This window comes from Artemia sp. Qi Xiang Cuo, chromosome 2 (genome assembly GCF_049724085.1).
Source record: "Artemia sp. Qi Xiang Cuo chromosome 2, ASM4972408v1, whole genome shotgun sequence".
NCBI classification, from domain to species: Eukaryota; Metazoa; Arthropoda; class Branchiopoda; order Anostraca; family Artemiidae; genus Artemia; species Artemia sp. Qi Xiang Cuo.
The window spans coordinates 60,229,538-60,242,316 of NC_142795.1; the positions used below are offsets into that span (position 1 = coordinate 60,229,538).

Consider the following 12,779-nt stretch of genomic DNA (forward strand, 5'->3'; position numbering starts at 1 on the left):
ATCCAAAAAGCATTAAAGTAGAGTTTTGGGTGAAAAAGATAAGTACTTCAAGTTGGAAAATGGGTTTAGGAGGGACATTAAGAAAGTAACTTGCTCTGAAATGGTCTTTGAAAAGTATTGCTTGGTGTTGGAGCATTCAAAAAGCTGTAAAGTATAGTTGTGGGTGAAAAGAAGTACGTCAAGTTGGAACCTGGGATTTAGTGTGTCAATAAGAAAGTCACGTTTTCTGAAATTGTCTGAAAAGTATTTCTTGGTGTTCAGGCATCAAAATAGCTGTAATGTACAGTTGTAGGTGAAAAAGATAATTACTCCAAGTTAGAAAATTGGCTTAGGAGGGACATCAAGAAAGTAGCGTTCTCTGAAATTTCCTTTGTATAGTATTTATTGGTTGGTTAGTATCCAAGAAGCTATACAGTCTAGTTTTGGGTGACTATGATAAGTGTTTCAAGTTGGAAAATGAGTTTACAATGGATATTGATAAAGTAACTTGGTTTATCAAGGTCTTTGAAAAGTATTTCTTGGGTTTGATTTATACAAAAAACTGTAAAGTATAGTTCAGGGTGAAAAAGATAAGTACTTCAAGTTTTAATCTGGTTTGAGGATGTTGAATTAGAAAGCAATTCGTACAGTTATTAGCAATAAAAGGTATACCAATTTGATAAGTTGTAATAAAAGCAGGACGTTCTAATCTGGTGTTAACCAGAAATTTACTTCAAGCTGGAAAATGAGATTAGGATGGATCTTCTGTCTGGAACTTGATTCGACAGGGTCGTTGTAATGTATTTCTTGGTGTTGGGACACTCATAAAGCTGTAAAGTATAGTTGTGGGTGAAAAAGATAAGTACTTCAAGTTGCAAAATGGGTTTAGGAGGGACATTAAGAAAGTAACTTGCTCTGAAATGGTCTTTGAAAGGTATTTCTTGGTGTTGAGGTATCCAAAAAGCTGTAGAGTATAGTTGTGGATGAAAAAGATAAGTACTTCAAGTTGGAATATGGGTTTAAGAGGGACATTGAGAAAGTAACTTGCTCTGAAATGCCTTTTGAAAGGTATTTCTTGGTGTTGAGGTATCCAAAAAGCTGTAAAGTATAGTTTTGGGTGAAAAATATAAGTACTTCAAGTTTGAAAATGGGTTTAGGAGGGACATTAAGAAAGTAACTTGCTCTGAAATGGTCTTTGAAATGTATTTCTTGGTGTTGAGGTATCCAAAAACCTGTAATGTATGGTTGTGAGTGAAAAAGATAAGTACTTCAAGTTCGAAAATGGGTTTAGGAGGGACATTAAGAAAGTAACTTGCTCTGAAATAGTCTTTGAAATCTATTTCTTGGTGTTGAGGTATCCTAAAAGCTGTAAAGTATAGTTGTAGGTGAAAAAGATAAGCACTTCAAGTTATAAAAGGGGTCTAGGAGGGACATTAAGAAAGTAACTTGCTCTGAAATGGACTTTGAAACGTATTACTTGCTGTTTAGGAATCCAAAAAGCTTTAAACAATAGTTTTGGATGAAAAAGATAAGTACTTCAAGTTGCAAAATTGGTTTAGGAGGAGCATTAAGAAAGTAACTTGCTTCGAAATGGTCTTTGAAAAGTATTTCTTGGTGTTGGGACACTCAAAAAGCTGTAAAGTATAGTTGTGGGGGAAAAAGATAAGTACTTCAGGTTGCAAAATGGGTTTAGGAGGGACATTAAGAAAGTAACTTGCTCTGAAATGGTCTTTGAAAGGTATTTCTTGGTGTTGAGGTATCCAAAAAGCTGTAAAGTATAGTTGTGAGTGAAAAAAATAAGTACTTCAAGTTGGAAAATGGGTTTAGGAGGGACATTAAGAAAGTAACTTGCTCTGAAATGGAATTTGAAAAGTATTTCTTTGTGTTGAGGTATCCAAAAAGCTGTAAAGTATAGTTGTGGGTGAAAAAGATAAGTACTTCAGGTTGGAAACTGGGTTTAGGAGGGACATTAAGAAAGTAACTTGCTCTGAAATGGTCTTTGAAAAGTATTTCTTGATGTTGAGGTATCCAAAAAGCTGTAAAGTATAGTTGTGGGTGAAAAAGATAAGTACTTAAAGTTGGAAAATGGGTTTATGAGCGAAATTAAGAAAGTAACTTGCTCTGAAATTGTCTTTTTAAAGTTTTTATTGTTGTTTAGGTATCAAAAAAGATGTAAAGTATATTTGTGGGTGAAAAAGATAAGTACTTCAATTACAAAATGGGTTTAGGACGGACATTAAGAAAGTAACTTGCTCTGAAATGGTCTTTGAAAAGTATTTCTTGGTGTTGAGTTATCCAAAACGGTGTAAAGTATTGTTGTGGCTGAAAAATATATGTACTTCAAGTTGGAAAATGGGTTTAGGAGGGACGTTAAGAAAGTAACTTGCTTGTCATAGTCGATTACGTCATTCTATGCCCATAAATGAATTCCCGTCATGACCTTCTGACAGGGTTCTACCGATTATGTAATCAATTTCTCAGAAATCCATTTGTCCTAGTTGATTACGTCATTCTATGCCCATAAATGGATTCCCGTCAGGACCTACTGATAGGGTTCTAGCGTTTTTTTAATCATTTTGTAAGTAATCCTATTCTCTTAGTCTAGTACGTCATTCTATGCCCATAAATGAATTCCCGTCATGACCTTCTGATAGGGTTCTACCGATTATGTAATCAATTTCTCAGAAATCCATTTGTCCTAGTTAATTTCGTCATTCTATGCCCATAAATGGATTCCCGTCATGACCTTCTGATTCCCGTCATGGGTTCTACCGATTATGTAATCAATTTCTCAGAAATCCATTTGTCCTAGTTGATTACGTCATTCTATGCCCATAAATGGATTCCCGTCACGAGCTCCTTATAGAGTTCTACCGATTATGTAATCAATTTCTCGGGAATTCTCTCCCTTCGATTACGCAATCAATATATCTCTTCCCCACCTTCCCCTTAGAAACATCAAATTAATTCCCCTTTCTTGAATCAATAATTCCCCTTAGAAACAACAATTAATTCCCTTTCGTGAATCAATAATTCCCCTTAGAAACAACAAATTAATTCCCCTTTCTTGAATCAATAATTCCCCTTAGAAACAACAAATTAATTCCCCTTTCGTGACATATCAATCAATCTTGACATCACCTGTCAGACATTATTAAACTTCGCCTGGAAACAATTTGATTAATGATTGACAGTACCTGTCAGACATTATTAAACTTTGCCCGGAAACAATTTGATTAATGACGTGCACTTACAACAACAACAACATCGACCTTGGAAATTTAGGTCATTGACCCCATTAACCACGTGTTCTCCCTAATGACTCTATGCCCATATTTGGTGTCATGTCACGACCTTTACCCCCTTTCTACTAAAATGGGTATCTCAAAATGTTTATTGGATGTGTTTTGGGAATGGTGGGCGTGGGAGGGGGTTTAGTTGCCCTCTAATCACTTTCGACTATTCAAAAGGGCACTGGCTCTTTCCATTTCCAATCGAATGAGTTGTTTTCGAAGTTTTTTTCGACAACAAATGGCCATCTCAACATTTCTATCAGACGAATTTTGGGAAAATACTAGGTGGTGGGCGGGGGGGTATCCACACTCTGATCCCTTTGAATCTTAAAAAGGGCACTAGAAATTCTTATTACCATTCCAATGAGCCCCCTCCGAAGTTTATACGATCACCCTTTCTATATATAACTTATATTCCCCCAGGGCATAACTTACAACCCTTGCCCTGAGGGCTCTGGGGGGTTGTCATCCTCAATGACATTATTTCCGGGCCTTTCAATTGCGTTGAACAAAATGGTTATCTCAATATTTTGATTGGATTGGTTTGGGGAAATGATTGGCGTGGGAGGCAGTCACTTTTTACTATTAAAAAGTGCACTAGCCCTTTCAATTTCCAATGGAATGAGCTCTTTTTGAAGTTTCTAAGACAACAAATGGACATCTCCAAATTTTTTATCAAATGCATTTCGGTAAAATATGAGGTTGGGGGGGTATACACCCTCTGATCACTCTGAATCTTGAAAAGGGCAGTAGAACTTTTCATTGATAATCCAATGATCCTCCTTCGAAGTTTATACGATCACCTTTTCTATATATACCTTATATGCCACCAGGGCATATCTTAAAACCCTTCCCCTGAGGGCTGCAGGGGGTTTGTCATCCTCAAAAACATAATTTCCGGACGTTTCAACTACGTTGAACAAAATAGCTATCTCGAAATTTTGATTGAATGTCTTTGAGGAAATAATGGGCGTGGGAAGGGGGTTAGTTGCCTTCCAATCACTTTCTATTATTAAAAAGAGCACTAGCCCTTTCAATTTCCAATCGAATGAGCTTTTTTCGAAGTTTGTACGACAACAAATGGCCATCTTAAAATTTCTATCAGACGCATTTCGGGAAAATACAAGGGGTTTTTGTGGTAGGGGGGGAGGTATCCACCCTCTGGTTACTCGGAATCTTAAAAAGGGCACTAGAACATCTGATTTCCAATCAAATGATCCTATTCTGGAGTTTTTACGACCACCCTTTCTATATATACCTTATATGCCCCTAAGGCATAACTTATTACCCTTGCCCTGAGGGCTGTTGGGGATTGTCATCCTCAAAGACATAATTTATGGATCTTTCAACTACGTTGAACAAAATGACTATCTCAAAATTTTGATTGAATGTGTTTGGGGAGATAGTGGGCGTGGGAGGGGGGTTAGTTGCCCTCCAACCACGTTTGACTATTAAAAAGGGAATTAGCTCTTTAAATTTTCAATCGAATGAACTCTTTTCGAAGTTTCAATGATAACAAATGGCCATCTTAAAATTTCTCTCAGATGCCTTTCGCGAAAATACGAGGTGCGTGTGTGTGTGTGTTTGGGGGGGGGGGTATCCACCCTCCGATGACTCTGAATCTCAAAAGGGCGCTAAAACTTCTTATTAGCAATCCAATGAGCCTTCTCTCCGTGGAAATCCTTCCTGAACAATTCACTCGTCGCTGAAAATTTTCCATACTTTCATTTAAAAAAAAACGTGTGTTTGATTTAATTTCTTATTGTTTTTCAAATCATGCCTGAAAGTCTCCCCTCCCCACCTTGGAATACCCCCTACCATGAAAGCCCCACCTGCAGAAAATCCTCCTACGGAAAATTTCTCTGGCAAAAAATCCCCAAATGGAAAAAAAAACACAATTTCTTCCTCGCTAAAAATTTCCGTCGGACAGTTCGTCCGGAACATTCTCTCCTCATATAAAATTGAGTAGTTAAAGAGAAAGTAATACAAATCAAAAGAATTCTGAAAAATTCTCCTCTATAAAATTCCCTCTGACCCCCCCCCCCCCAAAAAAAAAAGAAACAACTTTCCTCCGCACAGAAAATTCTCCCCGTAGAAAATTATCCCTACCCTCCAAAAAATGTTCATATATTTAACAATAACAAATTCTGTATTGTAAATAATAGGTAAATTGCATAACTTACAGCCCTCTCCTCAGGGGCTGTTGCTGCTGGCGGACATGTAATTCCCAGAGGCATACTTATTATACCTTTCAATTATTGTTTAACCAAGTGGCTATCCAAAAATTTTGATCAGATGTCTGTAGGGAAAATCGGCATAGGAGGGTGGCTTGATGTCCTCCAATGTTTTTTTGTCACTTAAAAAATAGCACTAGAACTTTCGGTTGTCGTATCAAATTAGCCCTCCTCCTATATTCTAGGACCATTGGTTCGATACGTTCACCCCCCCCCCCCAAAAAAAAAACAAAACACACAGATCCATGATCATTCTTCTAGCACAAAAAAAAAACAATCGAGATTTTTGTAGATAGGAGCTTTAAATTCTACAATAGGGTTCTCTAATATGCTGAATCTGATGATGTGATTTTCATTAAGATCGCTCGGAGTTTTTTGGGGTGTTTCCCTCCTTTTAGAAAATCAGGCAAAGTTTTCTCAGGTTTAGGCTTTGATGGGTTACATTAAGCTTAAAGAATTCATATATATTGAATCACTATAAAAAGTCATTTGTTTTGACGTGTTAATTGTAATAAAAATTCTTTTTTAAGTGGATGTTACTATTAGACCGAGTGGATCCGTACCATGTTATCAGTTCGTTACCACGAACCAAGGCCGTATCCAGGGGGGGGGGGGGTTCCCCGGGTTGAACCCCCCCCCCCCCCTAAATTTTTTACCGACTCTAAAATAAGTCGAAAATTAGTAAAACCTAGGTAAAAATCAGTAAAATTAGTCGAAAACTGAGTCAAAAATTAGTAAATCCCCCCCCCCAAAAAAAAGTCAAAAATTAGTAAAACCCCCCCTGAACAAAAATCCTGGATACGGCCCTGCCACGAACTGTTTGATATCTGCGGGAGGAACGAGCTAACATTGTTTTACTTTGTTACTGCGAGCTTACACATGAATGAGTCCGAACCCCAAATCAGCGAGATCTGTAAAACATCAACGAAAAAACATCATTACTTGTGGGAAGTAGTATTTGCTAATTATCTGGCGGAAAATAATGTTCAGATTTTTTCCTTTTCTTTGCATATATGGGGAATTCGTTCGGACATTTAAAGGGATGAAATTAAGACTTTATTTTAAAGGTTGTTTGAAATTTAAATTGAAGGTTGTTTGAAAATAAAGCAGAGAATACAATGCATGTTACGATACCTTTTCGGGGGAGTGAGCTCCAGGTCCAGGTTTCTGCGTAGAATCTGAAGGAAGATGTGTCCTACTTGACAGTGAATATGCTGGTGATTTTGGCTTGATTTTGTCAGGACTAGATGAGTCATACTGACCAGGACCGGGCAACATTGGTGGTGGTTGTGTTTTTCCTTTTCCTGAGATAGTATATGCTGGTGCAACTCCAATGGCAGGAGGAATTGAATATGAATTTGGAGCTAAAAAAAAAAAAAACTATCTCTATCTTTTTACTTTTGCAAGCTTTCTTGGTGTAGAGACGACAAATGACAATAGAATACTTAGAAACGATAAAAAAAGGCTCTTCTTTAGAAAAAGAAAAGGTCGAATGCTGTTATAAAATGTTCTTTTTAATTCCTCAAACGAAAGTCCACTCCAAATTACCATTCTCCATTCTTACATGTATATTATTCCTGTGGTAGACTTCGTTTTTTTATTGGAAAAAAATTAAATAAAAAAAAATGAAAGGGGCTGTCCCCTCCTCAACGCCTCGCTCTTTACGCTAAAGTTTTTTATTGTTTGAAGCAATAGAGTTGTGAGAAAGTCAAACTATAGCGTAAAGATCGAGGCGTTGAGGATGGGGAACCCACTTTCATATACGGAATAATTTCTTTTCGTTTTAAGTTTTAACGTCGTTCCTTACTTTCAGTTAAAAAAAACTTTTTTTTTTATTTAATTTTTGAACGTTCTTGAATTAATGCAGGTTTGGTTTTGGCTCGCCGTATATGAACAATTAAAACAAAATTTGAGTATTAATTTTACTTTTATTTGGTTAAATGGCTTTCTCGAAACTTGTTTAATTTTATTTACAAACGTTTTTATTAGTAATAAATATACGTAACTTACGAATTAACTTACATAATGAACTTCTATAGTCATATATTTTTAATGCGTATATTAGGGGGTTAGCCCCCTATTCAATACCTTGCTCTTTAAGATAAAGTTTGAATTTTGTTCCAATTCTTTAGAAATGACCGCTTAATCACAAAGGCCGTTAAATAGAATAAATAGCTCTTATGAAAGTAATAAAAAATCTTTTGCTTAAATAGCGAGGCATTGACTAGGGGGTGAAATCAATCATATACGTAATATTTTCTGCTCGTTTTAAGTTTCGATGTTGCTGCTTAGGCCTACTTTCAGTTGAAAAACTTGTTTTTTATTTATTTGATTTCTGATCTTTTTTTAAATAATGCTGAGAAATCCGGCGTCCCCTTCATAGCAATGTCCCTTCCCTCATGAAAACTTCCTTCATGGAAAGATCCTCCCACATAACCCCCGACCCCCCCCCCACTACCAGAAAATATCCCCCCTGAAAACGTTTGTATACTTCCCAATAACCAATAGCCTACTATATGTTAACATTGGGTAAAGTTCATAACTTTCAGCCCTCCCTCTGGGGACTTCGGGGATTCAGTCATCCTAAAAGACATAGTTATCATATTTTCGGCCATGCTGAACAAAACGGATATCTCAAAATTTTGATCAGGTGACTTTGGGAAGAATATGAGCGGGGGAGGAGGCCTAGGTGCCCTCCATTTTTTGGGTTACTTAAAAAGGGCACTAGAACTTTTAATTTTCGTTACAATAAGCTCCCCCACGATATTCTAGGACCACTTGGTCTATATTATCACCCCTGAAAAAAAAAAAAAAAAAAAAACACAACTGTGATATTTCTTCTGGCAAAAAATACAAAATTCCACATTTTTTCAGATAAGTGCTTGCAACCTCTGCAGTAGGGTTCTATGATACGCTGAATACGATGGTGTGATTTTCATTAAGGTTCTATAACTTTTAGGGGGTATTTCTCCCTTTATTCGAAAATCATGCAAATCTGTTCAGGCACATAGCTTTTAATGGTTGGGACCAAACTTTATGAAACATATATTTGAAATCAGCATAAATTCTGACTCTTTTGATCTATCTATTGGTTTCAAAATCCCGGTTTTTAGAGTTTCGGTTACTATTGAGCCGGGTCGCTCCTTACAGTTCGTTACCACGAACTGTTTGATTAATACCCGCCCCGCTTTTTCTTTCCACTGCCTTGTATCTTTTAATCTCTAGTCAGCCAAGGTTAATCAACACTAAAACAGTCAATTGTTTTATTTTACTCTTACCGTTTAACTTAACAAGGGACACAAAATTATGGTGACCGAATCTGTTCTAATGTTGTTACATTCAAACAAATTTGGTTGTGTTTCTTCTTGAATAGCAGGATTTAATGTATTTGAAAAAAAGCCTGGTCGGGATGAGGATCAGCCTCTTGTGTTTTGATTATCGTTGCATTGCCACCAATGTATGATGTCTTACCTGGGATATTATCAGGCTTCTCTATCTTCAATTTTGTTCCAAAAGAATATGCGGGTGTATGTTCTCCAATGACTTTCTCTCCTTTTTCTGGGCAGTAGGTTCCTGGAGCAGGGGTAAGATCTTTCTTCGGGTCTTTTGGACGACCTGCGATAGTTGGAGCTGGATGTTCGTCCTTTCCTGGAAATTCAATGCAAATTAATCAAATTTTCGCTGCAAAACGCTTTGAGTCCTATATACAATTTAAAAAAAGACAATTTTAATTTAAAATCAGGGTTGTCCTCTTAGGGGCAATCTAGAAAAGAATGAACCATAGACCATAATAATTGAAAATTTAAAAACGTGTTAAAAAAAAACAACTGTGAAGTTAAGAAGAATCGCCATTTGAACCTAGTTCAGGAATGTTAACTATTAGTTCGACTAATCTTCACCATAAAGTTCGTTGCGTAAACAAATAAAACAAATTCATTTCAAACTTTGAAATGAAATTAAGGAGCGTCTTCAGCCAAGCAACAATTATCGTGAATGCGCAGTCTGACGTCTTAAAATGCCAAAACTAATTTATCTCTGCATATAATCACATCAATGTGATATTTTACTTGACACTCAAACTACTTCTACAATAGGCTACCACTCTCTTAGTATCCGCAATGCACCCTTTGTCCAAATATATTCCTACAAATGAGGATTTGATGGCGCAAATCACCACCCCTCCACGCTTATCTGAATGATATCTCACGAACAGCTGGAATGGGTCCTAAAAAGTAGTCAAGGTTCCTGGTACCCCTTCCGTAAAAAGATCTACTAACCTGTCTTCTAGTAGTTGACGTGAAACTATGCTCTACTATTTAAGCGTTAGTATGGCTATTCAAAATATGTATAATCGCCCTCCGTTTTGTACAGAGTGCATATCAAGGCTGTACCAGTATCTGCAACATAGTAAAGAGCGAACAACAGCCCATAATAACCGAAATTAAAAACGAGTTTTCAATTTAGCTGTATTATGATATATGTTTCCCAATTGACATTTGTTGTAAAATATTCTAAGTTCTTTCAGATTCAAGTAAATCGTAATTTATGATTCCAAATTTTTTTTTTTTGAAAATTTCCTGAAGTAGGCTGCAACTCCTGACATTTGACGTCAAATCTAAATAAAAGTTTCACTATTAGAATTTTCATTGTTGAACATAGAAAATCGATTGGTTATCTTATAATTTCCACTCCACGCTATTTTAACTCTCATTATAGTTGTTAAATACCAAAAATGTAGTTTTTGTAAAGAATTGCATATAACTTTAATCCAATTACTCCAAGAGAGGGAAATATTTAAACCACCAAAAGAACTTTTAGAGTGGGGGAGGGGTATTCCTTCGCATTTATTTTGGGATACTCCTCTCTACATCCATGTCGGATTAAAATTGATATGGATCGTCGATTTATTATTTATCCCTTTGACTTGAAGAACCGTGCTGCCATCTTACGATTATGCGCTTATCTTTTTGCCTAAATGGTAAAAATTTCTTCTACTAATTTGCCATGCCTGGTGTATGCCCAATAAATGGGTGGAACTTTGATCAGCTGCATGTTTTAGTTTTCTTTATTATATTCCCAAGATTTTGTATCACTTAACTCTTAAAGTAACAATTTACTGTGTTGAATTATGATCACAAGCACAGACGCTAAATTAAAACAGTTATTATCTTCTTACGGCAACTCGCTATGTTCACAAATCTTCCTATTCTAAATAGTCTGCATTACACTTCTAAATCTTCTATCTGTTCGTTTTTTGTTTAGTGGTTTGGAAGGATTTTGGATAGCAATGTCGTTATTCTTGCTGAGTAACTATCTCATTCCGTATACCCGATATTTGAGGGGGAGGAAATGTCCTTAAGCCGTCACTTTATCTTATTTAATGTACCACCTACATGTGTAGATGGTTTTGTGGCTTGGTAGTGGCTTGATAGGCTAGTGGCTAGTGGCTTGATAGTGGCTTGATAGGCTAGAACTAGAAGGTATAATTTAATTACTCCTGACTCTGTCTCGTTAGTACCATCTATGGTGAATGCTGACTAAAGCTCTTTTAAGACTGTACAATTGATCGTTTATCAATATCTGAGATTTACAAGTCCTATGACATTTGAAGTCTTGCAAACTAATAATTGTCTATTTTCCTTGTCCTTTTTTGGGTATGAAAAATTAGTCCCGGTTACAGCTTACAAAGCGCTGTGTATCTCGCTTTAAATAAATTGTCCAGCATGCATATTAGTCACAGCATTAAATATCACTACATTATTATTTATCATTCATATGTTAAGTGAAGTAGACGAATAGCTAGTGATCAAAACACATATTTTCCATATAAATTGTAAGAGAGGTACGAAAAGATTTGTAATGATAGTTGTTGTTTAGATTAAGAATTGACAAGTAAAACACTGTAATTTAGAACCAGGCACGTATACAAGTGGAACATTAGCCCGTGCCTCTTCATCACGAAAATATGAAGTCTTTTTAATAAGTTTTTGTAGCCTACGATTTGCTTGTTGCCTGTTTTTTTTTATTTGCCCCCCCCCTCTTCGCCTGCCTTAAACAAAATTACTTGAAGCACAATTAAACACCATGTGGTTGAAAAATGGATAAAGACCAAATACGAAAGAACTCAAGTTCAAGCTATTAAATTTGTAGTAAAATAGTCTTGCCCTATCTACAAAATGAACTTTCAAGGGAAATTACTGACATTCCTGTTAGCAATCAAATAACTCAATCCCGTGCAATTCAACCCTCATTTAACTCAACCCCACTCGGCTCAATCCCGAACCAAATTTTGAGCTCACAGTGAAAGATTCTTAGTCTGCAATAATATTAAAATGCCCCTTCTCCGCACTGATTTTGGCGATATATCCATTCTTAAAAGTTTTTTTCAATGTAAAAAGTTTTGGGGTAAGCCAAATCGGTAGGAGTAGAAAGGCCTCATGAGCTCCGACGCCCACCACGTGGTTTATGGTTTTCTCACTGAGAATGAAAAAACAGGAATTTTCTCACTTGGAAAAACAGGAATTTTCTCACTTTTATGGATGTTTTCATGGACGGTTATGTGTGTTGGTCAATCTATTTGATGTTTTTCATGGTTGTTAACATCAAATTATGGATGTTTTATGGTTTTTGTCAGTGAGAATGAAAAAACAGGAACTTTCTCACATTTATGTCTGTTTTTATGGTTTTTGTCAGTGAGAATGAAAAAACAGGAAATTTGTCACATTTATGGACGTCAACAGCAATTTATATTCCTGTTTTATGTCTGTTCGTTTTCAGTGAGAATGGACATGCTCGACGGGAATGTTATGAGATTGTTAGGCGAACCTAACCTGAGAACTCGATTTGCATAATTGGCGGGGAAATTATTGATTCACGAAGGGGGAATTAAGAAACATTATTGTTTCTTTAATCTTTAGGCGAACCTAACATGAGAACTTGATTTACATAATTGGCGGGGAAATTATTGATTCACGAAGGGGAATTAAGAAACATTATGGTTTCTTTGATCTTTAGGCGAACCTAACCTGAGAACTTGATTTACATAATCGGCGGGGAAATTATTGATTCACGAAGGGGGAATTAAGAAACATTATGGTTTCTTTAATCTTAGGTCTGAGGGATAAACGTTCTTTAGGTCAGAGAGAAAAATTAATATTCTATTTTTAAATAGGGCTTCATTGATCTTTACTGTCAGGAGTTAGAAATGACATCACTTGTTATCTTGGAAATATGTGGGAGGCTAAAGAGATAGAAATTCTATTTTAAATACGGC

General features: G+C 36.3%; 2 protein-coding genes across 6 annotated transcripts in view; one reads left to right on the top strand and one right to left on the bottom strand.

The window, feature by feature from the left end:
- barc (RRM1_TatSF1_like and RRM2_TatSF1_like domain-containing protein barc) overlaps window positions 1-12,779 on the top strand; it is a 178,427-nt gene that overhangs the window by 73,822 nt on the left and 91,826 nt on the right. The gene's annotated exons all lie outside the window — the stretch shown is intronic.
- The window catches only part of LOC148955453 (ciliary microtubule associated protein 1A-like), a 67,273-nt gene that overhangs the window by 39,622 nt on the left and 14,872 nt on the right, over window positions 1-12,779 (bottom strand). For all 3 annotated transcript variants that reach the window (XM_089102337.1, XM_089102343.1, XM_089102348.1), the window contains 2 exons: window positions 8,978-9,154; window positions 6,641-6,870 (listed from right to left, as the gene is read on the bottom strand). In XM_089102337.1, coding sequence (XP_088958463.1) covers window positions 6,641-6,870; window positions 8,978-9,154 — 407 coding nt within the window. The remainder of the gene's footprint in view (window positions 1-6,640; window positions 6,871-8,977; window positions 9,155-12,779) is intronic.